Here is a 25169-nt window from a genome sequence, read left to right as displayed (position 1 = left end):
GCTAAGGGACAACCTATTAGGTAGGGGTTTTGAGGGTTACTTTGTGAGGTGTTAATGGTGTATATGTGAAAAAGAGGAGGTAGGAGAGGTATGTTCTGTTAAGTGGGGAGAGTGGACATCTTCTAGGAGGGAGGACCTGGGGGCTGTGGGTGAGGAGGATGGGGTATTTTTATGTTGTGGGGAAGTAGGATGTATTCTGTAAGCTGGTTGTAAGTATTATCTGAAGTGTTAAGAGTCGGGTATGTTCTGTAAGGTGGGGTGTTCGTGAAGTTGGAAATATATATGGAGGTTCTGTGAAGTGGTAAATGTGGGGTTCAGTGAAGTGGGGAATAGAATGTATTCTGTGGGGTGGAGAGGGGGCCCTTGCTCTGTCTAAAGGGCTCTTTGCCCATTCCAGAAAACAAAATGTTGCTGTTTTTCCTGTGAGAACCAAATCAGGTTGGCAGTGCATTAAAGGAGAATCATAACTGGTTTACCTGGGCACCCAAGGCTACATGTTATGAAGCCAACAGTAATACAGAGCATTAGTGACAATTTATAACTTGTCAAACCTGAGTCAGGAGCTGTCCTTGGAATGTTCATAGTGCAGCCTTTAAGAGCTGGCTGGGGTGCCAGTGCTGCCGGTCTGCAGTGTGACCTCAAGACTGGTTTGGAATACTTGTCTGGGAGCCTGTAGATTCATGTGGGGGTGAGCAAGGGTCCATGTTCAGGGACACTGATGGAGGGGCCGGGCAAGGTAAGGTCTGGAGCATGAGTGGCAATGAGAAAGAGACACCAGGTGCCTTTGCTTATGAGAGGGCCAGTCCCCCAGCTCCCTAAGGTGGAGGGGGGGTGAGGGGTCCCATGGTCCTGCCTCTTGCAGGCTTCCTGCCCTTCCCAGAGGTCTGTCACAGCATGTGATCACGATGCCTGAGCGCTTGCTCCAGCCTCTGGAAGCTGCAGCTGAGGAGAAGAAGGATGAGACGGAGCTAGATGGGCTCTGGGTGATTGGTGTGCCTTGGCCTTCTGGTCCCTGTATCTGCAGGATCCCTCATGGCTACCTTTGGGCCCTAGACTGAGCTCCCCTCATGAGCTCAGGGCTCCAGTTACTGGATTGAGGCAGCTCTGGTCTCAGCTCAGTCTGGAGCTGTATGGATGGATGTGTATGGAGACCAGGTCACCTCACTGCCTTTAATCCTTGAATACTTTGTCCTTCCAGAAACAAGCAGCGTATGCACTTTGCCTTGAAGAGTCTGCTGCAGGAGGCGCAAAACAATCTGAGGATATTTAAGGTAAGAACTGTTTCCATCCCATGCTGGTTTCCTGGCAAACCTACCACACTATGGTCCTGGCCATGGGTTCTGTGACCAAATACTTTGGGGTATCCAGGCTGGATTGCCTCAGACCAGCTCTCTGTACCTTGACATTGCAGGAGGAAGAGATGCAGCTGAAGGGGAGGGGACAAGGCAGGGCTACTCTTGGCAGGAGGTGGTGACTGTGGCCATGCTGGGAATGTATCTCTAGAGTCCCCTTTGCTATTTTCCTTGTGGGCAGCAAGCTGGACTTGAGGCAGCATGTGGGTTGTGTGAGGGAGAAGGACTTTTCAAAGCCCGTGCCTGTCTTGGTCTGGGAAATGACTGGTGAGCTAGAGGTAGAGTCCTATCTTGCTGCTGTGTGGCTGGTGCCTTCATGAAGAGGGAGGGACTTGGGCTGGTGTTAACCAGATCTAACAGAAGAATTTCTGTACCCTGGAGACTGGTCAGAGTAGTCAGCATCCTTTCCTGTCTGTCTCCATCTCTCCAGATCCAGAAAAGGAAGACAGTTTGGTTAATTTCACCTTAAAAAGTGTGTGTAACCTGTGGGTGTGTCCTTGCTGTGGTGTTTGTATGGAGACAGGACAGCCCTTGGAGGCAGTTCTCTTTCCACAGTGGGATCTGGGGATCCAATTAAGGTTGCCACCAAGTGAGCCCCTCCCCTAAATTTTTTAGTCTGTCTAAGAGATTGGGAGCAAAGCATGGGGATGCACACCTATAATCCCAGCACTCGGGAGGCAGAGGCAGGTGGATCTCTGAGTTCGGGGCCAGCCTGGTTTACAGAGTGAGTTCCAAGACAGCCAGGACTGTTAGAGAAACCCTGTCTCAAAAAACCAAAAGAGATTAGGAACCTGGTATTAAATCCTGGAGATAAATCCCTTTCTTTGAAGCCTATTTCTGAATCTGTCAGGCCACATTTGAGGTATCTGGTCTGCTGCTTCTGTAAAAATCAGCATGGAAGAATCCAGAGATTAGCCAGCCAGCCCTTTCCCATGAGGTGGCTTAAGGGAAGTGATCTGCAATAGCTTTTAAAATTTTAATTTAAAAATTAATAAAACAATTTAATTAAAACTTTTTTTTTTTTTTTTTTTTTTTTTTAAATTTTGGGTTTTTGAGACAGAGTTTCTCTGTGTAGCCCTGCTGTCCTGGAATTCCCTCTGTAGATCAGGCTGGCCTTGAACTCACAGAGATCTGCCTGCCTCTGCCTCCCAAGTGCTGGGATTAAAGGTGAGCCACCACTGCCTGACTTAAAATTAAAAATTAAAAAAAAAATTCATCTCTTACTTTGTGTGTGTGTGGGGGGTCACAGGACAACTGGAAGTTCTGTCTGTCTTTCCATCATGTGCATCCTCGGCTTTAAACTAAAGGCATTAAGTTGGTGGCAAGCACTCTTACCCACCGCGTCCCCTTGATGAGCCCAGTGCTTTGTAAAGCAGTAGGTAGCAGTGCAGTGAGTTCAGTGTGGTGAGCACTGGCAGGTCTCGGGCTCTCTGGTTCCGATGCTGTGCATTCGCCACTCCCTCACCTTCTGCAAACCAGCAAAGCAGAACATTCCCAGAGCTCTGATGGTCCAGGCTTGGTGAAGCAGCCTGGTTGTTTCAGTGATCCCGTACTGGATACTTGTGGTTAGAGACAGTGTTGGGTTTAAGGAGCTTGGACCTTGTTATGGGGTCACTACTCTACTTAGGTTGTGGCTCTTCTGGATGCCCCATGAGGTCCTTGAACGGCTATATTTGTATGTGTAAACTTTACCCTTGGATTTCACTTTTACAGTGTCTAGACCCTTGATGCTGGGGTGAGACCTTATTGTGAGGACTCCCTTGGCCACTTTTGGGCCTGGAGGAGGGGCCAGCTTTACCATGGGCACAAATGGCTCTACCCTGCATGTCAGTTGACTAACTCAGCTCCACTGTGGTCACCCTCTTCTTCCTCCTGCCTAGCATGGTGAGCAGTGCCTTAGTCTGTCCCTTGGACAGCACTTAGACGGGAGCTTCTGGAGAGGCACCCCAGGATCCAGAGGAGAAACTACCCATACCTCCTAAGGATAGAGACTGTTCTCTTGGCTATTATTACTCTCCGGAGACCTTAGCTTCACACACCCACTAATTGCCTCAGTGTTTTAGAGGGTCAGCTTAGTTGTTGCTTTCTGAAGGCATTTCCACTTTGAGTCATAGCTCCCAGGAAACTGGTATTTTTGGTAAGAGCCTTATAGGTACTGTGGTATTGTGTCTGCTTGGGCTGCATGTGGAGAAGCTGCCAATGGTAGGTGTCTGGAGGGAGTTCTAGAGGGTCCACCATGGGGCTTAGCTATGAAGGCATGTAGTTCAGAGAGCCTTGATATGCTCTTGGCCTTGTCCACTGCTCAGGCTCTTATCACAAGCCCAGTGTCAGCAGTGGGCAGCACTCGACCTCGCTTGAGTGCTGGGAATGACTAAGTCTGAATGCTGTGTGGTAAGGAACATCTTTTTGAGTTCTTTTTTTTTTGAGACAAGGTTTCTCTGGGCAGTTTTGGCTGTCCTGAAATTCACTCTGTAGACCAGCTGGCCTTGAACTCACAGAGATCTGCCTCTGCCTCCCAAGTGCTAGGATCAAAGGTGTGCACCACCACTGTCCGCTTCTTTTTGGGGTTCTATGAAGAAGGTCAACAGTTTTAAAACAGGAACATTTCCATGTCAGTGATCTGGTCACTCCTCTTACCACAGGACTTGGCTCTGAGACTTCTACCAACTCTGGGGTCTGTGGGGCCTAGTTCTAACCCCTAGACACTGCTTGGGCCCTCAAGTAACTGGTGATTTATGGCCATCTGAGGCTTTATGCTCAGTATTTGCTGCAAACATGCTGTGAGAGCATTGTCTGAGGGTGTCAGACCAGGGCGCTGGCCTGAGGTTTTGAACCTTTCTTCCTTTGGCTCATGCTTAGTGACACAGCACGGAGAGTAGGATTCTTCAGAGGAGCTAGTGTGAGCAACCTGATCAGGCTCGTCTGAAAACACTGGGTCCTGTTTGCGCCCTGCCCACTTGTGTGTTTGTCAGCTTGTGTGATCTGCCTCCCTTTCTTCTTTTTCCTGCCTAAAGAATGGCGAGCTGATTTATGGTTGTGGTGATGCCCGGAGTCCTGTGGCTGACTTGAAGGAGCTTGCACACCACCTGAAGCCCTTCTTCTTCCCTTCCAATGGCTTGGCCAGTGGGCCTCACTGCACGAGGGCTGTGATCCGGGAGCTGGTGCATGTTATCACCAGGGTGCTGCTGAGCAGCGCAGACAAAGGCCGAGCAGGGGCCCTGAGGCTTGGGCTCCAGGGCCCACGTGTCTGTGAAGCCAGCCCTTTCAGCAGGAGCCTGTGTCACCAAGGTAGGATCTGGCCTTCCCCAACTGGGTTGTGGAGCTACAGGGGCACTTAGACTCTCCTCCCCATTAGTAGTCGAGAGTGTCCAGCCTGACTTTGTGGTGCCTCTGGGGGTGCTGTCTAGCTCTGTCATGGTTCCACAGAATGAGGCTCAGCTGGCCTCGAGGTTGAGACTTGCTTTTCACTTGCCAGGCTGGGTTTGTAAGCGGCTTGACACGCGTGGACTATACGGGTTCTAGGACTGCTGCCTGCACTGTGTTCTCTGCAGTGGGTCAGGGCTTTCAGCTGCTCCTTCTTCCTTTGGACCATCATCTTCACTTCGGATGCAGATTCTCCTCAGCCTGCTTGTAAGACTAGAACTGAGGCCAGGAGTCCTTTGTAGCTGGGCTGAGTGCTGTGGAGTGAGGACAGCCTACAGGGTCTCTGGCTCCAGGTTGCCTCTCTGGTAAACGGGGTGGTCAGCCATGCCTCTGCAGTGCTGTGATGGCGACTCTTGGGAGTGCTTTGAGTTTGACAGTGGCCTGTGTCCCTGAGAAACCCCACAGGCCTAGCCTTCCTTGTTGCTTCCCATGCCCACTGTTTTTAAATGACTTTTTAACTCAACAAGTGAATGTTCTGGGTTTGTTCTCGTTATGAAAGCTATTCCTTATTGTTGAAACTAAACCTATAGTCTGGGCACATCGCTGTAGAATGGGTCTGGAAGGACACAGATAGCTGCCGGCACTCAGGTGATCTGGAGTCACCCGAGGCTTCTCTCACAGACCTTCCTGACACTAATGCGCAAACAGGCCCAACTCATGGCTGAGCAATATTTGAAACAATGAAATCATACTCATATTTTCTTGTAACCTGGTGTTTTTCTTAAATAGCATAAGTTTGTCAGTACATGTAGTTTTTTATCTTTTAGCTATCATGCCTGGGGTAAGCATTCAATGCATGGACATCCTGCTATCTTGATACAGGGCATCTGTTGTGTGGCTGAGAGCATCTTGCTGGAGTGCCTGAATAGAGATTGTTTCCTCCCCCGTCTTCTACTTTAGTTGGTTCTTTCTGAGGCACAGGCAGGGATGTCAGGCCCCAGTTAAGACAGAGCATGAGTGAAGGGTGGAGCTTTGCTTCCTCATTTGTCCCAGTGGTCTTAACCACTGCCCATCACTCTGCATGCTTAGTTGGTATAGTGGCAGCTAGACGTTGGCCTTCTTGATGTGGCCTTAATGGTTTTTGACTCTGGGAACATGGTCCCCGTTGGTCTTGACAGTTTGAGGATGTTGGTATGACCTTTTGCAGTTCTGGGCCTTGTTTCACGTAGAATGATTATCTTTAAGCTTACATATAAAGTGACTACTAGAGCATGGGATGGAGTTAAAGAATATTCTGGGTAGGTGTTTGGATTGCACAAGCCCAAAGGGAGAGGCACTTTCCCCATCTTTTTTGTGTGTAGAGCCACTGGGTGCTTAGGATGGTCTGTGCTCAGCCATCCTTGTAGCTTTTATGAGGTATGCAGCATCTGCCCTGAGTGCTAGCCTGGGGTCTAGGCTTTGTCTGTGATGCCTAGTGGTTAGATCCAGGGTGAGCCCTGCTGTCTGCGCCGGCCTGGGTCTCCCTCCACAGTCTTTTGATAATGAACCTGCTCTCGTTCTCCCTGATGTTCTCGGTAGGAAAAGACACCCCAGAGCACTCGGGGTTACCGAAGGGCTGTCTTCTGTACAAAACCCTCCAGGTGCAGATGTTGGATCAGCTGGACATCGAAGGCCTCTACCCTCTCTACAACCGGGTTGAGAGCTACCTGGAGGAGTTTCCTGAAGAGAGGTGAGGCTGGTGACAGAGGAGGCTATGAGGCTAGGCTGGCTAAGGTTGCCTGAACTCCAGAACAAAACGAACTTCCCAGAACCTGCCTCCAGGAGGCCTATACAACCAACTCTCTGCTCAAGAAGTCCCTTGTGGGGTGTGTGTGTGTGCCAGGGTCCATATGACATTAGTGGTCTGTTACTAAGACACTCAGAGAAAAAGAACATATAAATGTTAGCATTCCAAAAGCCTATGTCAGGGCCTGGCCTGAAGAGGGCAGTGTTGTCCCATAGGTTGCTCTTAGAACACTGGCTTGGCAGCTCCTGAGTTCCTCTGACTAACCACATCTAGGACCCTGGGCCCGAATTATGGGTCCCGAGGTCCACACCTGCCGTGTCTGATAGGCAGGATGCTCCTTATACCTCACTGGCCTTTGCCTAAAGGTGTGTGAACAGCTGAGGGCTAAGCCTTGGCCTCCCTGAGCCCTGGGGGTTGTTAAAGATCTTATGGTGCAGCATCAGGCTTAATGAGAACAAGCGGTAGATCTCTTAGCTGGCTTTTAAAACAAAGCGAGTGATTGTTAGACTGTGCCGAGTGATACAGAATGCATTAGTGAGTGAAAGTCTCCAGAAGCTTGTCACACTGTTTATTTGGTTTTGGTGCTTTTCATTTAGGAAAACATTACAGATAGATGGGCCTTATGATGAAGTATTTTACCAGAAGCTGCTTGATCTGTCTACTGAGGATGATGGGACAGTGGCCTTTGCATTAAGGAAGGTGAGTAGACCCATTGGGAATCACCATGCAGTCTTAGGGGTTTTCCTACCCCTCCCCTCCACAGCAGTGACAGTCCAGAACACAGAGATTTAAAAAGCAGATGGCTGCAGCGTTTCTCAGATGGGCCGGGGCAGCTGATGGAAATGCAGGTCTAAGTGGCATTTCTCTTGGCTCTGTTCTTCCCTGGTTGTCACAGACCAGAGGTAGGCTCCAGTGCTTGGTGGCCCTGGGCCCCACCTTTGGGATCCTGATGACTATCTTCCCTGGTAAAGAGCTAATTCTGTGACTGTCTGAGGCTTGAGAGAAGGGTTGAGAAAGTCTTATAAAGCCAAGGCCACAGAGGTTGAGGTACAGAGTGGAGCTTTCTTAGGCTAGGGGAACTCCCAAAGGGAACCTCTGGGTTACGGTGCAGCAATGGAGGCTGCCATGTGTAGCTGTGAGTGCCTGGGAGGAGGAAGAAAGGCAGCATGCCCTTCCTGTTCTAGAGGAAACAAGACTTATTTCCTTGAAACGTTTATATACTTGTATTCTCTGAATGTAGATTACTGTTAAGCTTTCTTAAAACTCAGGTAGATACAGTCTTATAGCCACCACACAGCTACCTAGGCTGGCTGAAAGAAATCCTTTGGGAACATACCAAGTGCTGGTGCCTAGGAACGGACATCGAGACAGGCTGCTGACAGTCAGGTTTCCATGTCAAATGCACCCATCACATGCATAGATACCATAGAGATACCTCGTAGATACCAACCCCAGAGAAGCGAGGACCGATGCTGCAGCCCATGACTGTCCAGCGTCAGGAAGCGCTGGTGCGGCCACAGTTGCAGCTCCGCTCCTTTGATGCGTGGATGAGCAGGGGAGCTCTTCTGACCACCGGAGCAGCTCTCAAAGGGCACGTCGTGAGGACTGTGCACAGCAGTCTGAAAAAGACAGGGATTTTTGGCTGTCAGGGTTGGAAGGGGAGATGCTTGTGAAAGTTGAGTCCCCATGGGGGTGGCTGCAGAGACCACGTGTATATATGGACTTGGAGAATCTGACAGGTTGTATCTAGGTCATGCTCGCTTCTCATCAAGGTGCTACAGGTGGTCTGTGAGATGTTATTGTTGGTGGAAACTGGGCAGAAGGCTTTTTAAAATAATGTTTTTAAATTTATTTGGTGGGTAGGTGTGTGCCATGATGAGAATGTAGAGGTCAGAGGTCAACTTCAGCACTGTTTCTTTCCTACACCATGAGGGTTTTGGGGGACTGAACTCAGGTTGTCAGGTTTGGCAGCAAGTGCTTTTACCCACTGAGGTGTCCCAGCAGCCCTCCTTTTCTCTGTTTGAGGCAAGGTCTCACTGTGTATGTAGCCAGGGGTGGAGCTGGGTTGTCATTTCTTTGGCCTCAGCCTCTTGAGTGTACCACATCCGACTGCTCCGTTTCTCTTTAGGGATGGTTATAGGTTTAGGTAGTTGGAACTGGAGACAGTGCCTCAGAAAGCTGAAACTGAGGAGTGGTGAGCCGGAGGTGGCCCAGTGCAGAAGCTCTTCTGCGCCCAATTTATCTAAGTAAACGGGGGTCTCTGACAAATACTGTCATCTCAGGACACTCGGGGCCCTCCTGCCTCTAACTCGGTTGAGCACTGCCTGGAGGTGGAGGCAGTGGGCTTTCCAGGAAGGCCAGTTACCGATGTCTCAGGTGAGGTGGCCTTCTTGTCTCTCGTCACCTGGCACTGCTCTTTAGTTCAGGAATAGCCACCAACAGGATACAAATGAGAGGGACTGTGTCTTGGGAAAGCTATCCCAGAAACGGGTGTGGGGTGAGGCTCCCCATCAGTGTGCTGACTTGTGTGTTCCATTACTTAGGAGCTTGTTTAGTCCTCCTTTGCTCCACTGGTTTGGACGTTACCCATTTGTGTTCTTTCCATAGTGGCGGGTCCAATTCACTCTACATATTTCAATTGCTTGTGGCCCCAGCTGACACATTGATGCAGAACTTGGGGTCTTTTAATTATAGTTGTTTTTCCCCAGCATGTGTGCACTTACCATTTGGTGTTCTGTTTATTTTAGGTTTTCTTTGGGGGTGCTGGGCAGCATGCTAGGCAAGCACTCTACCAGCTAGCTATAAATAAGACATTTTTCAAAGTCCCAGTTGAGTATTGTTTTAGATATGTTTGTCTAGATTCATTATTCCTATGTCGGACCCTTATCATTGCCTGACTTTCTCACCACCCAGATCAGTCCCTTTTGTCTCTTGTTTCTTTAGCAACACTTTCATTGCATGTCCTTTACTCACAACCACATCACTTTAAAAAATACCCCTCAGCTGTCACTGTCTCTGCCTCTGCAGTCCTGAGTAAATTCAGTCTTTCTCTAAGTGTTGAATATAAATGGGACAGTCATTGTGTGAGCCTTTGGGTCCAGCTTTGACTTATACAACTTTCAGATTTCACTACCTCATTCTCTTTCATGGCTTGAATTCCACTAAAGTGGACATATTGTAATATAGACACCTGCCCATCTGCTGATGGACATTTTGGTGGTTTTCACTTTTCACTGTTATAGTCAGTGCTGTTGTAAATATTTGTGTACAAGTTTTTATGCAGCTATACATTTTTTTTCTATATTATGTCTAGGAGTGGAGTTGCTTGTCCAAATGGTCACATCTTGTGTGTTGTCCAGGCTAGCTTCAAATTTGGATCTGTCTGCCTCCATCTCTTGAGTAGCTGAGATTACGGGTATGCACCATACACCTGGTCTCCTACATAGTCTTTTTTGGGGGTGAAGTGGATGAGTGGTGTGTTTGATGGTCCCCATTTGCTATAAAGAGAGGCTTCTTTGAGGGGGTAGCTACAGATGTTGGTGGGTATAGGGATAAGACAGAATGTAGGAAGGAACTGTGCTTGACTGGCAGAGTGGCAGGAGTAGATTCTTTTCCAGGTCTGTGACCTCACTGCCCCTGGGAAGCTGGCAGAAAGATCCTAAGAGCCAGAGTAGGAGGAAGTTCCTGTGAAACAGTCTCTCCTGGAAAAAGCTGCATAAACATCCCTGAAACACTGGCATTGTCGGTAGAAATGTTATAAGAGGTGCGAGGGGAGGTTTGCAGCCTCCCTCCCTAGACAAAGAACTAGGGGCGACTAGTGACTGCTGGGAGAAGGGGAACTAGCCCTTAGTGGTCCGGTAGAGTGGTCAGCTCTGAATCACACACACACAAACAACCAAAAACGGACTCGGCAGGCTGTGTTTATGTTTGTGCATATATACATATGTACATACATACATATGCATGTAAAAATAAAGAAAAAGAGGCTATCAGCAGGAAAGTGGGGGGCTTGAGACAGGTTTGAGGAAGGGAGGGGAAAGGAAAAGTGATTGTAATTCTATTTCAATTGAAAATTTAAGAAATGAAGAAAAACGTTGCTATTGATATTGTTTTACTTTGACCTCCTGCACATAAGCGCCCCTGTGAGATGTTTTATAAATGAGTTTATGTTTGGTAGATTTCAGTGCCATATACTCACAAAGACGAGATATTAATAGTATTTAAGCATTTTCATTTTAACTTTTTGAGCTTTTGTTTCATTAGCTGTTTGGATAATGAAAAAACAATACATACAGAATTCAGAAAAAATGTATAGCCCACTGAACAGAAGCTAACCAGAGCCCCTGTTGGAAATGCTCCTCAGTCTTCAGCTAAGAGCTAGTGGGCAGTCTGTAGCTGGAGTCTGGCTCTGTTCCCGTCCGACCTGTACTCCTGTGGAGTGCTTTGTTCTGCTGGGGCGCTTCACGTATGGAGCCGCGCTGGGCATGCTCCGTGTGTCTCGGGACGTTTGCTCTAGCAGTGTTGGAGCCATGCAGCAAGGGTTTTCAGGGCTTTGTAGTGATCCGTGAATGGGTGGACCTAGGACTGCCTACTTCACTGTCTGAGGCTGTATTTTCAGTGCCTCAGCATTAGAGTTAAATACTTTCAGTTGTCATTTATCATTTCAAGTGGCTTTTTATCTTTGGATATCCTTCTTACCTTCAAATTTGCCTTTTTCTGCATAGAACTTCTCTAGATTTTTGTTTTTTTGAGACAGTTTCTCTGTGTAGCTCTGGCTGTCCTGGAACTCACTCTGTAGACCAAGCTGGCCTTGAACTCATGAGATCTGCCTGCCTCTGCCTCCCGAGTGCTGGGATTAAGGTGTGTGTACCACCTCCCGGCACTTCTCAGATTCTTGTGCTTCATATTTGTACCATGTCTTTTCCATCTTTTTGTATATTCTCTATGTCTTTGAATAAACAGACATAAAATGGTTTTTAAAAATATTGATTTATTTTATGAGCATGTACTCCATCTTTGTGTGGGTGCCCACAGAGGACAAGGGGTGTTGGGCCTCCTGGAATTGGAGTTACATGTGGGTGAGCCTCCTGATATGGGTGCTGAGAACCAAACTTGGATCGTTTGCAAGAGCAGAAAGTGTTTTTAATCACTGAGCCATCGTTCCAGCCCCTATAATTGGTTTTAAATATTCTGGGTGCCAGAGAGATAGATTAACGAAGTATTGGTAAATAAAGGAGCTGGAGAGATGTGTCATTGGTGAAGAGCCCCAGGATGAATGTACACACCCACCTGTAATTCCAGCGTCTGTGGATCCGTTGCTTTCTTTTTTGTCTCTGAGAGCACTTGCACACACCTGTGCATTACCCTCATATAGCTACACACACACACACACACACACACACACACACACACAATTTATAAAAGAAAAAAAAAATCTGTCCCGACATTATCTCTGTTACTTAGACTTACAATTTGAGACAGGGCCTCATGTTGCCCAGGCTGGCCACAAACTTCAGGTTTTCTTGCCTCAGCCTCTCTAGTGCTGGATTTATAGGTGTGTAATCACCACACCCTAAAACATCTTTTATTGTATCCTTTAGTGCAGGTCTGCTTGACAGTGCATCTTAGTTTTGTTTAATGATATAACTAATACTATTTTCTAGAGATGCTCTGGGACCTCTAGGGCTTCATGTCTTCAGTTTAGGAAAAACTTTGGCCCTAACTTTGATAGGCTTGTTTCCGTCTCTCCTAGGTTAGTCGCATACATGTTAGATGGATTCTGTCTTGTTAGCCCTTTGCTCTGTATGTGTGGCTCTTTTCCTCTCCGTGCTTCATTCTGGGTATTTTCTTTGAATCTTCTAGTTTAGCAATTTGTTTGTTTGCTTTTTGAGACAGGGTTTCTCTGTGTCGTTTTGGTGCCTGTCCTGGATCTTGCTCTGTAGCCCAGGCTGGCCTCGAACTCACAGAGATCCGTCTGGCTCTACCTCCCCAAGTGCTGGGATTAAAGGTGTGCTCCACCACCGCCCAGCTAGTTTAGCAATTCTTTTTTGTTATTTTGTCTTTTTTTTTTTTTTTTTTCAGAGCCGAGGATCGAACCCAGGGCCTTGCGCTTGCTAGGCAGGCGCTCTACCACTGAGCTAAATCCCCAACCCCAGCAATTCTTGATAGCTTTTCTCCTCTCTATTTCTTCTCTTTGGTCTGAGCCTCTAAGTTGTTACCTTTCTTTGTCCAGTTCATATCTCTGTAGGTAATTAGTGTTACACTTCTCAGAAAACAACATGTGGGAATTACTGTCGCACTGCGTGGTCAGTATTCTGCCCTGCCCAGTGTTACATCCCTTTAGTTAATCTGATGAATGCTTAATGTTGTTTTTCTAAAAACTTTAAATGGCTCACATTTATGGTTTCCAGTTCTCCTCAGAAGTTGTTTGGTCTGATTCTTTGAGTGGAGCAGCATGTGTGTCTGGTACCTCAATAGCTGCAGTCCCTTTGTGTACATCTGGGTCTACTATTGTGGAGTTGTTTTTCAGTTTTAGCCTTTTTTACAAAACAAGACAGTTGTTATTTTTTTAGAGCAGTGTCTATCTCTTAGCACAGTTGTAGGCTCTCACGTCCCTTAGGTGCTTTTTTTTGTTGGCTTTTACTCATGTTTACTTGTGTGTCAGAAATTGAATGTGTGCAATTATTTTAGAAATTACTTGCTGCCTAGCATTGTCTTTTTCAAGAGAGAATTCTAGGTCTGGCAGGCTGGTGTCATTGGGACCTCTCTTTGGGATTGTTTTGAAGTAACGCTGCAGTTCCTGGTAAGGCCTGCCAGCTCAGGCCCAGGGTTAACGGACTAGAGCAGTGGTTTGAGTACTAAGAGAGGGTTCACGTGGCTCCTAGCCTGTCAGCACTGAAGGTTGATCCTCCTTTGGAAAACAGACCCAAATGCCTGTTGTCCCTGTCTTGTTAGCAGTGCCTCCGAGCAGAGATGGCTGATATTTCATCCAGTTTTTCTAGTTGGCTTTTGCCACTGAATTGGCTCAATAACCCTTTCGAACAATACTTTAAGTGAAAATCTCACTGCTTGGTTTTGTGTCTGAGATACACACATATCCCTCCTCTGCACTGAAGATTGTTGTTACAATTTGCATTTCTTTGATTTGTAGCAACAATACCTTTTCATATATAGGACATATATATTATATATGTAAATATTTATTTTTTTTTATTTTTTTTTTTCAGTTTTTCGAGACAGGGTTTCTCTGTGTTGCTTTGCGCCTTTCCTGGAACTCACTCTGTAGCCCAGGATGGCCTCGAACTCACAGAGATCTGCCTGCCTCTGCCTCCCTAGTGCTGGGATTAAAGGCGTGCACCACCACAGCCCAGCTATATATGTAAATATTTAATATTTATATGTCAGGGCTGCAGAGATGGCTCAGCAGTTCAAGAGCACTGGCTGCTCTTGGAGAGGACCCCAGTTCAACTCCCAGGACCCACATGGTGGCTCACAACCATCTGTAACTTCACTTCCAGGGGATCTGATGCCCTCTTTTGGCCTCTTCAGGCACTGCACAACATGCAGACAGCACCTACACACATAAAAACGTATGTGGAGTCCATCCTGGCCTCATTCATTGCTGTTGCAGAGAATGATTTGAACACCTGGCCTTTCTGACTCCTCCCAAATGCTGGGATTGTAGGTGTACACCACGACAGCTGGATAGGATTTACACATTCTCCATGTTGATGGTCAGATTGGTCATCTTTAGCTTTTGGACTAGGACTGTATCATGTAAAGTTCTTGATAATTGTTTAGGTTTTAAAACTGTCTCATATGGCTTCTTTGTTTTGTACCTTGGTTAGACTGGGCGTGCCTTTAGGATATTTACTATTTAGCTCTCTTTTGGTCTTAGTCAGTGTTTCTACTGCTGTAACAAAACACCATGACCAAAAAGCAAGTTGGGGAGGAAAGGGTTTATTTGGCTTACACTTCAGCATTGCTGTTCATCACTGAAAGAAGTCAGGACAAGAACTGAAACAGGGCAGGATCTCAGAGGCAGAAGTTGATGCAGAGGCCATGGAGATGTACTGCTTGCTGGCTTGCTTCCCATGGCTTGCTCAGCCCACCTTCTTATAGAACCCAGGACCAGCAGCCCAGGCTCCCCCATTGATCACTAAATGAGAAAATGCCCTACATCTGGATCTCGGAGGAGGCATTTCCTCGGCTCAGGCTCCTTCCTCTGATGCTCTAAAGCTGGTGTCAAGTTGACACACAAAATGACCCCGTACACTTTTTGACTAGACTTCTGCTTAGGTATCATGAAATAACACATTTCTACGCTAACTGGAGGGTGTGTGGGTGGAAGCTGGTTGTCTCCTGCTTCCAGGTTCTTCAGGCCCAGAACAGCCAGCAGGCCTGGTATGTGATCTGCTGCTCCTTCCTCTCCTCCCTGCCTCAGGGAAGTGCAACCCGAGGTCTCCTCAGGGCAGCACCCCTGCTCCTGTGAAATCAAAAGGAATGGTTCAGAGGGAGAAAAGAGAGTCCTTTGTGTCATCGGGTTAGATGCTGGGGCCAGTGATGATGTGTAAGGCCAGTTCCTTTTGTGTAGTTAATTTTTATGAAAGTAGGAGCTGTTTCATCTAAAATACTCAAAAGATGCACCAAGGTCCAAAGAACAGAAGGGATTGAAAAACTGCCTCAGATTGTGTGTTGGAGAGGTGACCATTGTGGACACTATCTTTGGTCTCTCCCTTCGTGCCAGTCACATATAGTATTGGTACTGTGGTTTCTGGCAGGCACTGTGCAGGTTCATGAGGCAGAACTGAATTTGCTTGACTTGTTCTGTGGAGGAGCTTGGTTCAGAAGCATACGCCTGTGCTTGGGACCAGCCCTGCCCTCACCTGGCAGGTCTGTCTTCAGTTTTCTCTTTATACAGTGGGATACCTCAGCTGAGGGTGCAGAGTTCATAGATTCACAGCCCTAGAATGTGTGCACTGTTGCTCTAATCATCATTCCCCCAAATATCCGGCATGCATCTTCTAGAAGGTACAGCGTGATAACTGCTGAGGACCCAGTGTAGTCCACATAGTGAGAAGCTGAGGCAACTTTCTGCTTCCTCCTCCCCCAAAGACAGACTGTGGTTAACTTGCTGATGGCAAGTTCCAAGTCTCAGGGATCCAGTTGGGGTCCATGTGCTTACAATGAGAAGTGAAAGGATAGGGTGGGGGCTGGTGTGTGTATTGTCACAGGGACTAGTTCCTACTGTATGTCAGCCATTCTCCTAACTTTACCCTCAGGTTTTATCACAGGAAACAGTTGCTCTGTTTGGTGGAGAGGCTTTGTGACTTGAAGCTACCCTTTCTCTCCTCCACAGGTGCAGCAGTACCGAGTAGCCATGACCGCCAAGGACTGTTCCATCATGATTGCACTCTCCCCTTATTTACAGGGCACAAGGTGAGGCACCATTGCATGATATCTATCTCGGTTAATGGTTCGGTGGACGATGGTGGCATATTTAGAAACTCTACCTGATGGGGCTACTGTATCTTTGTTTGATTCTCAAAGGCCTTCATTTTTTTCTGAAGGATAGGAGCTTTTGTGTGTGGGTGTGTGGTTTTTTGAGATAGGGTTCCTCTGTGTAGCCCTGGCTGTCCTGGAACTCACCTGGATCAGGTTGGCCTTGAACTCACAAAGATCCACCTGCCTCTGCCTCTAGAGTGCTGGGATCAAAGGTGTGTGCCACAAGGCCCGGCTAGATGGGAGCTTATTTATTAACTCTTATTCTCTAGAAACTTGTGATTTAATTAAAGGCATTTCTGGATAATAACAGACTTATCCATTTAAAAATGATTATTATCGTATATGTTTCTATTAATATCTCTTAAATTGGAATGCTCATTATTGTTTTATAAGACAATACTTTAGTAACTTAGAAGCAGTGGAGATAATGTGGCAGATTCCTTTCAGAGGAAGCCCAGCTCCATCCAGGTCAGAATGCTTCAGCCTTTGACAGGTTGCAGAATGTACTAGCTTTCACAACTGTTCCTGTCCATTTTAAACCTCTCAAACAGTATTGTTATTCTCACTTCTCTTCTGAGTAACCAGCATGTTTGCCACCACTCTCTCCAAATGTTTGCCTAGTTGGGGTCACCTCCCCTAGCTTTTAGTGATTCAGGCTGAGCCCCATCCTCTTGGAGTTAGCATCTTCAGCATTGATCTTCAGGAGTGCCAAACCCTACAGACTTCTCTGGAATCCTCCACATCTGACCTGTGTTCCCGGGTTAGGGAACATCATCCCTAGGGATCATCCATCTTTCTGATGTTTTTGAGCTTCCTAGTTTCCAGTCAGGTTCTCTGGCACATACACCACTGTCTACTTTCTGGTGCAGCATGCTGAGGAGCATTTAAGGGCATAACTGGTGAAGGCAGTTGACTCTGTTTAGTTGACAGTTATTCCTGTCACCCTCTAAGAAAGACCCAGAGCTTAGCTGTGAGGAGCCCTTCAGTGGACCAAGGCACTGTGCTAGATGAGGGCCACTCCCAAACCTGGCCAAGGATGCGGTGGGAAAGGAAGTGCTTGAATGCAGGGTGCTGCTCAGATGGACGCTATTCAAAGGTTGACAGCTAAGGGCAGACTTGTGAGTCATCCCCTGCGCCACCAATGTGTCTATTTGTATGATGCACAGTTGTGTCATCTGAGAAAAGCTGAAAGCTGGGGTCCATTATTTCCACACCCTGACCAACTGCCCAGTAATCAACATTTGCTGTGGGGTCATAGGGGTGTGTGTCCAGATGGCTGGAGGCACAGGCTCACCAGCCATCAAGTATTGTATCTGTTCCCTTTTCCAGAGATAGGAAGATTGTCTCACTTTTGTGCTTAAAACAAAACTGCAATACCATCATGACTTGGAATAATAGACTCTCAGAGGTACATAGTTGGCCATAGTGGACATGTTCAATATGACCAACATCTCACTTTTGCCTTTTTAAGCTGGCAAGGAGATAACAACCAAGGGACACTTAATGTGGACTCGCCCACCTCCCCAGTGTGACCCAGTATAACTTTTTATCTGATTCTGATTCTCAAATTCTCATTGCTGGAATCTTTAGAGGCTAGGAAATGTGGTTTTGCAGCATAATTTTGATTTAGAAATTTGAAAACAATGTACAAATGATATGGTTGAGTTATGATGCAACCATTTGCTTATGAAATTTATAATTTTTTATTAATACTTAATCTCTTAACATTTCATTCTAAGCCTGAGCTCTTTGTCAGGCTTGGTAGTTTATTTCATGTTACAATAAATGCACTGATAAAAATGAATTTTGTTTAGAGGTCCAAGGTAAAAAAGTAAGGAGAAAAGAAAAACAGGTAACAAGCCATTTCCATTCTTAAGTATTTTATGAATACTAATTCAAGCTTATTTAATTTTAAAATGTGAAATGTTTATAACTTTTGAAAGTTTGAAAAGCTTTGCCATTTGGCATTATGCTTCCTCAAACCTATTTTGTGGAAATTGAGAATTTGTGACCAATTTGAAGCCGCCCTTGGAGGCTGCTTTACCTGCTAAGGTCAGGTCTCAAGGCAGATAATAGGGCCCATGTCTCAGGAGGCTCAACGTTGGGTGAAGCAAGAGCAGAGGAGCTAGGGGGATGGCAACAGGACACCCCAAGTTACTCTACTGCTCTGCTTGTCTGCCCGTGTGTGGGAAGAGCTGCAGGAGTTTGTGACTAGAGAAGGATGACCTCCAACCCCCGATTTTTCCTTGGAGAATATTCACAGGCATTAGCCTTCTTTGAGGAAGGTGTGCTCACCGGAACTGTACCTAGCTTAAGGAAATAACACTCAGGGAAACCAGAGACAAATTAGGGCTGGGTCCATCCTAAGATTCACAGTAAACCCACGGCTGAATTTATATCCCTGAATTTTAATGGACATCCCACAAGCCTCTGTGGCTGCCATTTGTTTCTATCGTAGTTGAAGTTTGTAAGTCATCTTCCTGTTGCTACAGGCTTTTGAAGAGTTTGGAACTACCAGGAAAGTTCTTATTGCTACTTGTCCCTAAACCCTGCCATGTCTATTACAAAGAGCATGCATTCTGGCTTCACTGTTTATCTCCTGGCCTCCCTTGAGGCTGGTTAGTGTCTTGGAGGATAGCTAACAAGGTTAAGACAGCAGCTCTGCAGCCCCTAGATTATTCCAGTACCCGTTTCCAGGGCTACCATAGGGATATGTATGTATGTATGTGGTCATGGCAATAGGGATAACTGTGCTGGGCATTTGATGAGTCTTAGCCATACAGTCTGAAGAGACAAGCCTTTCAGTGTTAAGAGGCTGGTGTACATTGGCCTGTGCCTTTGGCTGTCCTGGAGCTTGTGGTCACCTGTCAGACCTGTGACTGAGCCCAATTTAATTTTTTCCCTATAAACAGGATTCTGGAACAAGAAATGAGAATCAAGGCTTTAGTGTACTTTAGAACAGGCCCATGTATGTCAGTGTTTGTTCTTCCAACTCCAGAGTTTTTGAAACTGGTATTTTGTCTCTTCTTTTAATGATTTCTAAATCCACACAAGTAATGATCACGGAGGAACCAGAACTCCCCAAGAGTTCTCTTTTGCCAGCCTGGGATTAGATGCCATTCAGGCAATAGTATGAATGCTATATGTACTGTTTTCAGAACAGTTGGATACATTGCAACCTCAGTGCCAGGTTCGAAGTTACTCTGAAAAGGTTTCAAGTCAGTGTTAATATTGTTAGAAGCACATGACTTTCTGATGTTTATAAAATCCACAAAGGCCCCGAGAAACAAACACTGAAGATGTGACCTGAGAGTTAACACACAGGCAGCTCGCTCTCCAGATGTGAAAAGCATGAGGGAACTGGTTCTCAGCAGCAATGGGAAAGCTCATAAAGAGAGTCTGTTCTCAACAGTCATCCAGCTGGCTGCCGCACAGCCTGGTCTACTTTTCACTTTTTCTTAGCTTTTGTAATACTTGGCTCACGATAAAGTGACTTTTCCAGCATTCGTTAATACCACTGGAACATGGGGAATATCACTCATGCATTCCACATAATGGCTTTTCCACCTTCTGTTCTTTTAACCCTCTTCCCAGACACAGTGTGCTGGCCTGTGGCCTAGCAGTCACTTACCTGTGCTAGTGTGTGAGGCGGGCACAGACAGTAGATGCACACAGACACAGAATGGGTGCTCTGAGAGCTGGGCTGGGAGGACCTGAGGGTCTGTATAATCTGAAATTTTTTTGTTACTTGCAGCTCTGACCAGAGGCCTGTTATCCCTTCATCAAGGTCCCGGCTGGCCTTCTCTGTGTCTGTACTGGACCTCGACCTCAAGCCCTATGAGAGCATTCCTCACCAGTATAAACTAGACAGCAAGATAGTCAACTATTACTCAAAGACTGTGCATGCCAAAGATGACACTGTGAGGTCGACCCGGTTCAAGGAACATGAAGATTGCACATTAGTTCTCCACAAGGTCTAACTTTCCCCCTGCGGTGTCTTTGAAACTTGAATGTGAAAGCTGAATGACAGAGCTATTTCCAGTTGTGTTGGGTGACTTGGCTGTGAATGTTTTTGCTTTTAACCCCTGCTGAGGTTAGACTGCCTCTCAGAGACAAGGAATTGAAGAGCACTAGAATCTTCTAGGACAAGGAATGTAGGACGTGAGTGCTGTGTCCCAGCAAGCCATCTGTTTTCTTAGAGTGGAAGTGTCCGTTAAGCCCCAGGAAAACATCCTGGGTAGTTCTTCCAAGCAGAGCTCACGTCTAATTCTCTAATGCAAAAAGCCTTATTATTAAGACCCAAGGTTTGGATCTCCTACCACCAGACTCTTGACATAGAAAACTTGAATTGTCACAATTATCTTACAGTTTGGATTTTCAAGAAAACATGGATACTACTGGAACTTTCCCAGTTGTTAACTGGTCACTTTTTCAATGCAAATCACACATCAACACAGGCTTTGGGTGGTTCCCTGCTGCAGAGCGGTCAGAGGTTAGTGTGGACATTGGTTCTGAGTGGGTTAGACTCAGGTCCCTGTGGAGGTACTGAAGCCCAAGGCTTTGTAAAGGGGCAGCAGCAGGGAACCCCAGACTCAGGTCAGGACGGACACCACTCACATGGGCACTGCTTTTGTTGTTTTTTAAATTCTTCATTATGATTTTAACTCTAGGGAGAGCTGAGGCGTTCTTTCCTACCTGAAATTGCTGCTGTAGAGGCTGGAAGCAGAGCTGTACTCAGAGCTGCTGTGGTCAGCTGGGTGGGTGTGCCTGACAGCCCGGAGTTTTCTTGGCACTCTGGTGTCTCGGGTGGTTGAGGAACAAGGTTCCCTTCCTCTTAAGCCACATTCATCCCTGGGGTTAGCTCGGGGGCATGTTAGGTATGTGGGTCTAGGGCCTTGCTGTTTTCATCAGGGCTATAGAAGGCTCCTAGCTGGCACTGAGGATTCTTACTGGGGTCACCAAAAGTGTGCCTGGCTGCTATGAAATCATTGGGAGTTTTGGCTTCATTTTTTATCCTATGGTAGGCTGTACAGACTGATTATTTATATCATCCTTTTGAGAGACGAATGAAGGCTTATTGTAACATAGTAGTAAAAACCATGGAACTGTATGAAAATGCTACATGAAAAATGAAGAAAATATTTTGCTGATTGTAAACTTTTGTGGGAAATTTTGTGATAATTTGAGAATTATACTTGTTTGAATCAAGTGACCTCCTATAGAATTTGTTAAATTCTGTCCTAATATTCTAATTATTGAACACTCAGGTAAAGAAACTTGTACATTTGGATCCTTGACTTTCTTTTGATTGGTGTATGCTGGGATATGTGCTTATAGCCTTCATCTAAGCCATGTGCTTGAAGGTCATGTTCTTATGACTTTGGATGGGCAAGGGAAAGCAACATTCAGTTTTGTTTTGACTCAATGTGATTGGTTTGGAGGCCAATTAGCTGTGTGTGTGTGTGTGTGGTAATTATGCCTGATGCCACAGTACTGATCTCAGGTATGGCTGGGTCCCAGGCTCTCACAGCAGTTTTGCGAAACTTATTTCTGGAACACTGGCCTCTCTTGGAGAATTACTATTTAGCAAGAGGCTAAACAATATAGATAGGCGGATGGAAACAAGTAGCCCCTCTTGTGGTACAGAACACAGATGGAGCACCCTGCTGATGTGGGTAGGGCCCTAGTCCAGTCATGTTCTGATGTGCTCTGCTTAGTTCAGGATGCCCACACCAACCTGTCACCTTGGCAGCATTAACAACAGGTAACTGAGGCACTCACCAAATGTTAGCTCTGTGCCTAAGATGATACAGCCTTAGACTGGGTAGTTCTTTTGTGGTGCTGGGGATTGGATCTAGGGCCTTGTACACATTAGGCAATTGTTCTACTATGGAGGTATACTTCAGCCTTTGTTTTCTGAGACAGGGACTCACTATGTAGCCAAGGCTGGCTTTAAACTTGGGATGCTTTTGTGTGCTGGCATTATAGTCCTGTACCACATTCAGATTGTGAGCGTGTTTTCAGTGAAGTTCCCAAGTAAAAGGAACAATGCAGTCATCACTGTCAAACGGCCCTACTTTTGTAGGAGGACAGAAGGAGTGTCAGGACTTTCTGGGAGATGCTGCCATGCAGACAAGGTGGGTAGCTTTGGACTGGGCTGTGTCTCATGCTGTCTTGGGCCATCTTGATGTGTGAGGTTGGAGACACAGCTCTTCTATACTCATTTGAGAATGAACAACCATTCTTGGAACATTTTCTCAAATATTAAACTTTTTGTACAAAACATTATTACATGGTGCTTTTAACATATCTGAAAAGCTTTATTTCTATGCCATGGAAGTTCTATGTAATGTACCACTAGTACACACAAAAGCATGTTCAAAGGATGTGGTTTCTAGTTGGAAAAGAGCACATGTTCATACTCAACGTAAGTCATATGTTCCTCAGCCCAGCATCTTATTCCTTTATGCTTGCCAGCAGGAAACTAGTCATTTTCCACACAAAGCAATTTTATCAGGCTGTCTAGAGCAGCTTCAATTCCAAGTACTCCTAGCAGGCTTCGGAAACTCAGAGGAGCAGTTTCTATGACCCTGTTCTTGTCCAGCTCCAGGGCTGTGAAGAAAACACATTTGGTAAGAAACCTTACAGTGTCTGTCTAATAAGACCTTTCCTCCCCCAACAGCCACGCATGGGATGCTCTAGAGACAGGGTGGAGAAGACCAAGGAGCGCTGTCACCTGTAATCTGAGGGGGAAAATGCCTTGCTTCACACAGCCTGGAAAGGCCTCAGGACAGCAGGCCCCTCTCATGTGCTGTCTGGGTAGTTATTGATTAAAGTACGTTAAAAGGTGATCTACAAAGTACATTAATGACAATTTCAACTGATTCTCCCCATGTCAACTCTTTGTTGGTATACTGAGAAGTCTTCTGGAAAGGGTATCCATGCACACGGAGACCTACCTCTCTCTGGGACTTTGGTGAGAAGATCCAGCTTCGGGAAAACCTTCCCTTCCTCATCTATTTGTATCCTCCAAACAATCACCAGTTCAAACCTGAAAAAAATGCAGTGTTTGGTGCTCTTGGAATTTAGAAAGATTAGCCTGAGCATGTGGTCTCTGCTGGCCAGGCTCACCTTCTCCTAAGAACCTCTCCCCACAAAGGGAGGTGTGTGATAGTTCCATAGGACAGTTTGCAAACTTGGGCCACAGCAAGAAGCTCTGAATCCACACCATGGCAAATATCTATATGATAAGTAATGGGACAGGCAACAGGATGTTCCTGTGGTAGTGCTGGGGCAGTATACTTTGAAAATGATCTGAAATTGATAGAAAGCTGCACACACACTTTCTTCATGGTTGGAATTTTCTTATTCTAGGAGAAGCTCGTGTGCTGTATGACAGGAGAAACAGGAATGAAAGGCCCAAACCCTCAGGACCTGAGAAATACAGTCAGAACTCCTTACTGGAGGATGAGGCATGAGAAGAAGTGAACTACAGCCACATGACAAAGGCCAGCCCCAGCAGCTTGTGTAAGGAAGACCCTGCTAGAAGGCAGACTAGGTATGGTTAGGCTGTTGATCTAGGTCCTGAGGAACAGATGGGCACATCTGTCAACACAAAGGAAGAAGAGTGAGAGTGACTGTGGAAGGGTGCTGCCTGGAGTCTGCGGTGCCCAGTGCAGAGGTGCCCAGTGCAGAGGTGCCCAGTGCAGAGGTGCCCAGTGCAGAGGTGCCCCTGCTTATCTGGGCTTCTCTGAGGCTCTGGTGACCTGGCTTCCTATGGCTGCCCCTGTCATAACCGCCCTCCCCCCAGACAGACATACAGAGACAGACACACACACACACACACACACACACACACACACACACACACACACACACACACACACACACACACACACACACACACCCTACCCATCTATCCGCCTATCTACCTCTCTACCTTCTCTTGGCCATCCAAGGGCCCTGAAGAGAAATGCCTCTTGCTGTCCCAGGCCAGCATTCAGCTCCTCAGACCTGCATTCCTTCCTACCTTCGCTCTCCCTTCATGGCTACACCGCAGCCCAGCTGCCCACTGTTGGTGGGTATCTGCTGTGATTCCACCCATTTCTCCACGTGATACTCTTTAGTCTTCCTTAGGTAGTTTCTTAGCCTCTGCTATGGACAGTCCTGGTTCCAGGACTTACTGTTGCACGAACTTACCCTGGCTGTCTGGCACTGCGGATCTCCATGCAGTGGGAACAGGTGCCCTCTGAGAGGTACACGCTCTCTGGGTACTTCTCCTGTATGTGAAAATAAATGGTTAAGTCTGATCTATCCAGAAGAAATAGCATCCTGAAAGCCAGCAGACAAATTCTGGAGCTTGAAATGCAGGTGTTCTCTGTGCTATTTGCTGGTGCCTGCTGTACTGTGCCCACTCCTGTCCTTACCTATTCTGTCACCCAGGAGCTTATGGCTGCCCCTTTCCAGTTTCTCTGTATTTCTGCCTGCCCTCCACTTGGTCCAACTCCTTGTCAACTCCTTCTCAGGACCTGGATGAGCACTACATCCCTCAAGCTAGTGTTTGAAGGGCTTTGCACAATGGAGACTTATTCTGTGTCAGCAAAGCCTTTTGAATTGAGGCTCTTGTGGGTACTGGCTGCTATCCTGCTATAGCAGATGCACCAAGTCTGTCCATCCTCACAACTCACCCAGATAAGCTTCTGCCCTTGAATCCTTGACATGGGCCAGGCCCCACCCAGGTGCCCACACTGTAGTGGAGGTTCCAGGCTCCCATTGTGATAGGAAAAGTATGTGGTTTGGTGTCGACTTCATGGTGAGGCCTGTACTATTCCTGGTTTCAGTGTTCTATCTATAGAGAACAGGAATGGGTTGAATGTCACAGATTTCTAGGTGTGTCATTCTAGAGTAGGTATGGTTCCTCAGATAGTATGACTGCTCTGGACATGTCTGCATGCTTGTTTTCCACAGCAGGACCTAGGAGGCTCTAGCATATCAGAACTGATACACTCATTTATATCACCATGACAACAAAGCTTGTTTTCCAGGTATCTGAATGGAAGACAAATAGAACTGATGTGCAATAGCAGTGGCCCCGTTAGTTTGTTCTTGTACAAAGAGACTACAGGGTTAGAGGATAAAGAACAATCTTGAGGTTACCATCATCA

At 46.6% G+C, this 25169-nt stretch overlaps 2 protein-coding genes across 3 annotated transcripts in view; one reads left to right on the top strand and one right to left on the bottom strand.

Moving 5' to 3' along the window:
• Nucleotides 1–25169, top strand: part of Ippk (inositol-pentakisphosphate 2-kinase) — a 68840-nt gene that overhangs the window by 21049 nt on the left and 22622 nt on the right. The window contains exons 8-13 of one of the 2 annotated variants that reach the window (XM_028863827.2): nt 1199–1271; nt 4367–4640; nt 6294–6444; nt 7098–7200; nt 15860–15939; nt 19760–21277. In XM_028863827.2, the coding sequence (XP_028719660.1) occupies nt 1199–1271; nt 4367–4640; nt 6294–6444; nt 7098–7200; nt 15860–15939; nt 19760–19985 (907 nt within the window). In that variant the 3' untranslated portion in view covers nt 19986–21277. Of the gene's footprint in view, nt 1–1198; nt 1272–4366; nt 4641–6293; nt 6445–7097; nt 7201–15859; nt 15940–19759; nt 21278–25169 lie in introns of those variants that run through there. The other variant, XM_028863828.2, reaches the window with a different exon arrangement.
• The window catches only part of LOC114689503 (centromere protein P), a 216229-nt gene continuing 213364 nt past the window's right edge, over nt 22305–25169 (bottom strand). The window contains exons 6-8 of the mRNA XM_028863832.2: nt 24205–24284; nt 22965–23056; nt 22305–22617 (exon numbers count right to left, since the gene is read on the bottom strand). Of these exons, the coding sequence (XP_028719665.1) occupies nt 22490–22617; nt 22965–23056; nt 24205–24284 (300 nt within the window). The 3' untranslated portion in view covers nt 22305–22489. The remainder of the gene's footprint in view (nt 22618–22964; nt 23057–24204; nt 24285–25169) is intronic.

The sequence above is a fragment of the Peromyscus leucopus genome, chromosome 5, assembly GCF_004664715.2.
Source record: "Peromyscus leucopus breed LL Stock chromosome 5, UCI_PerLeu_2.1, whole genome shotgun sequence".
Taxonomy (NCBI): domain Eukaryota; kingdom Metazoa; phylum Chordata; class Mammalia; order Rodentia; family Cricetidae; genus Peromyscus; species Peromyscus leucopus.
This window is presented reverse-complemented; position numbering and strand designations above follow the sequence as displayed.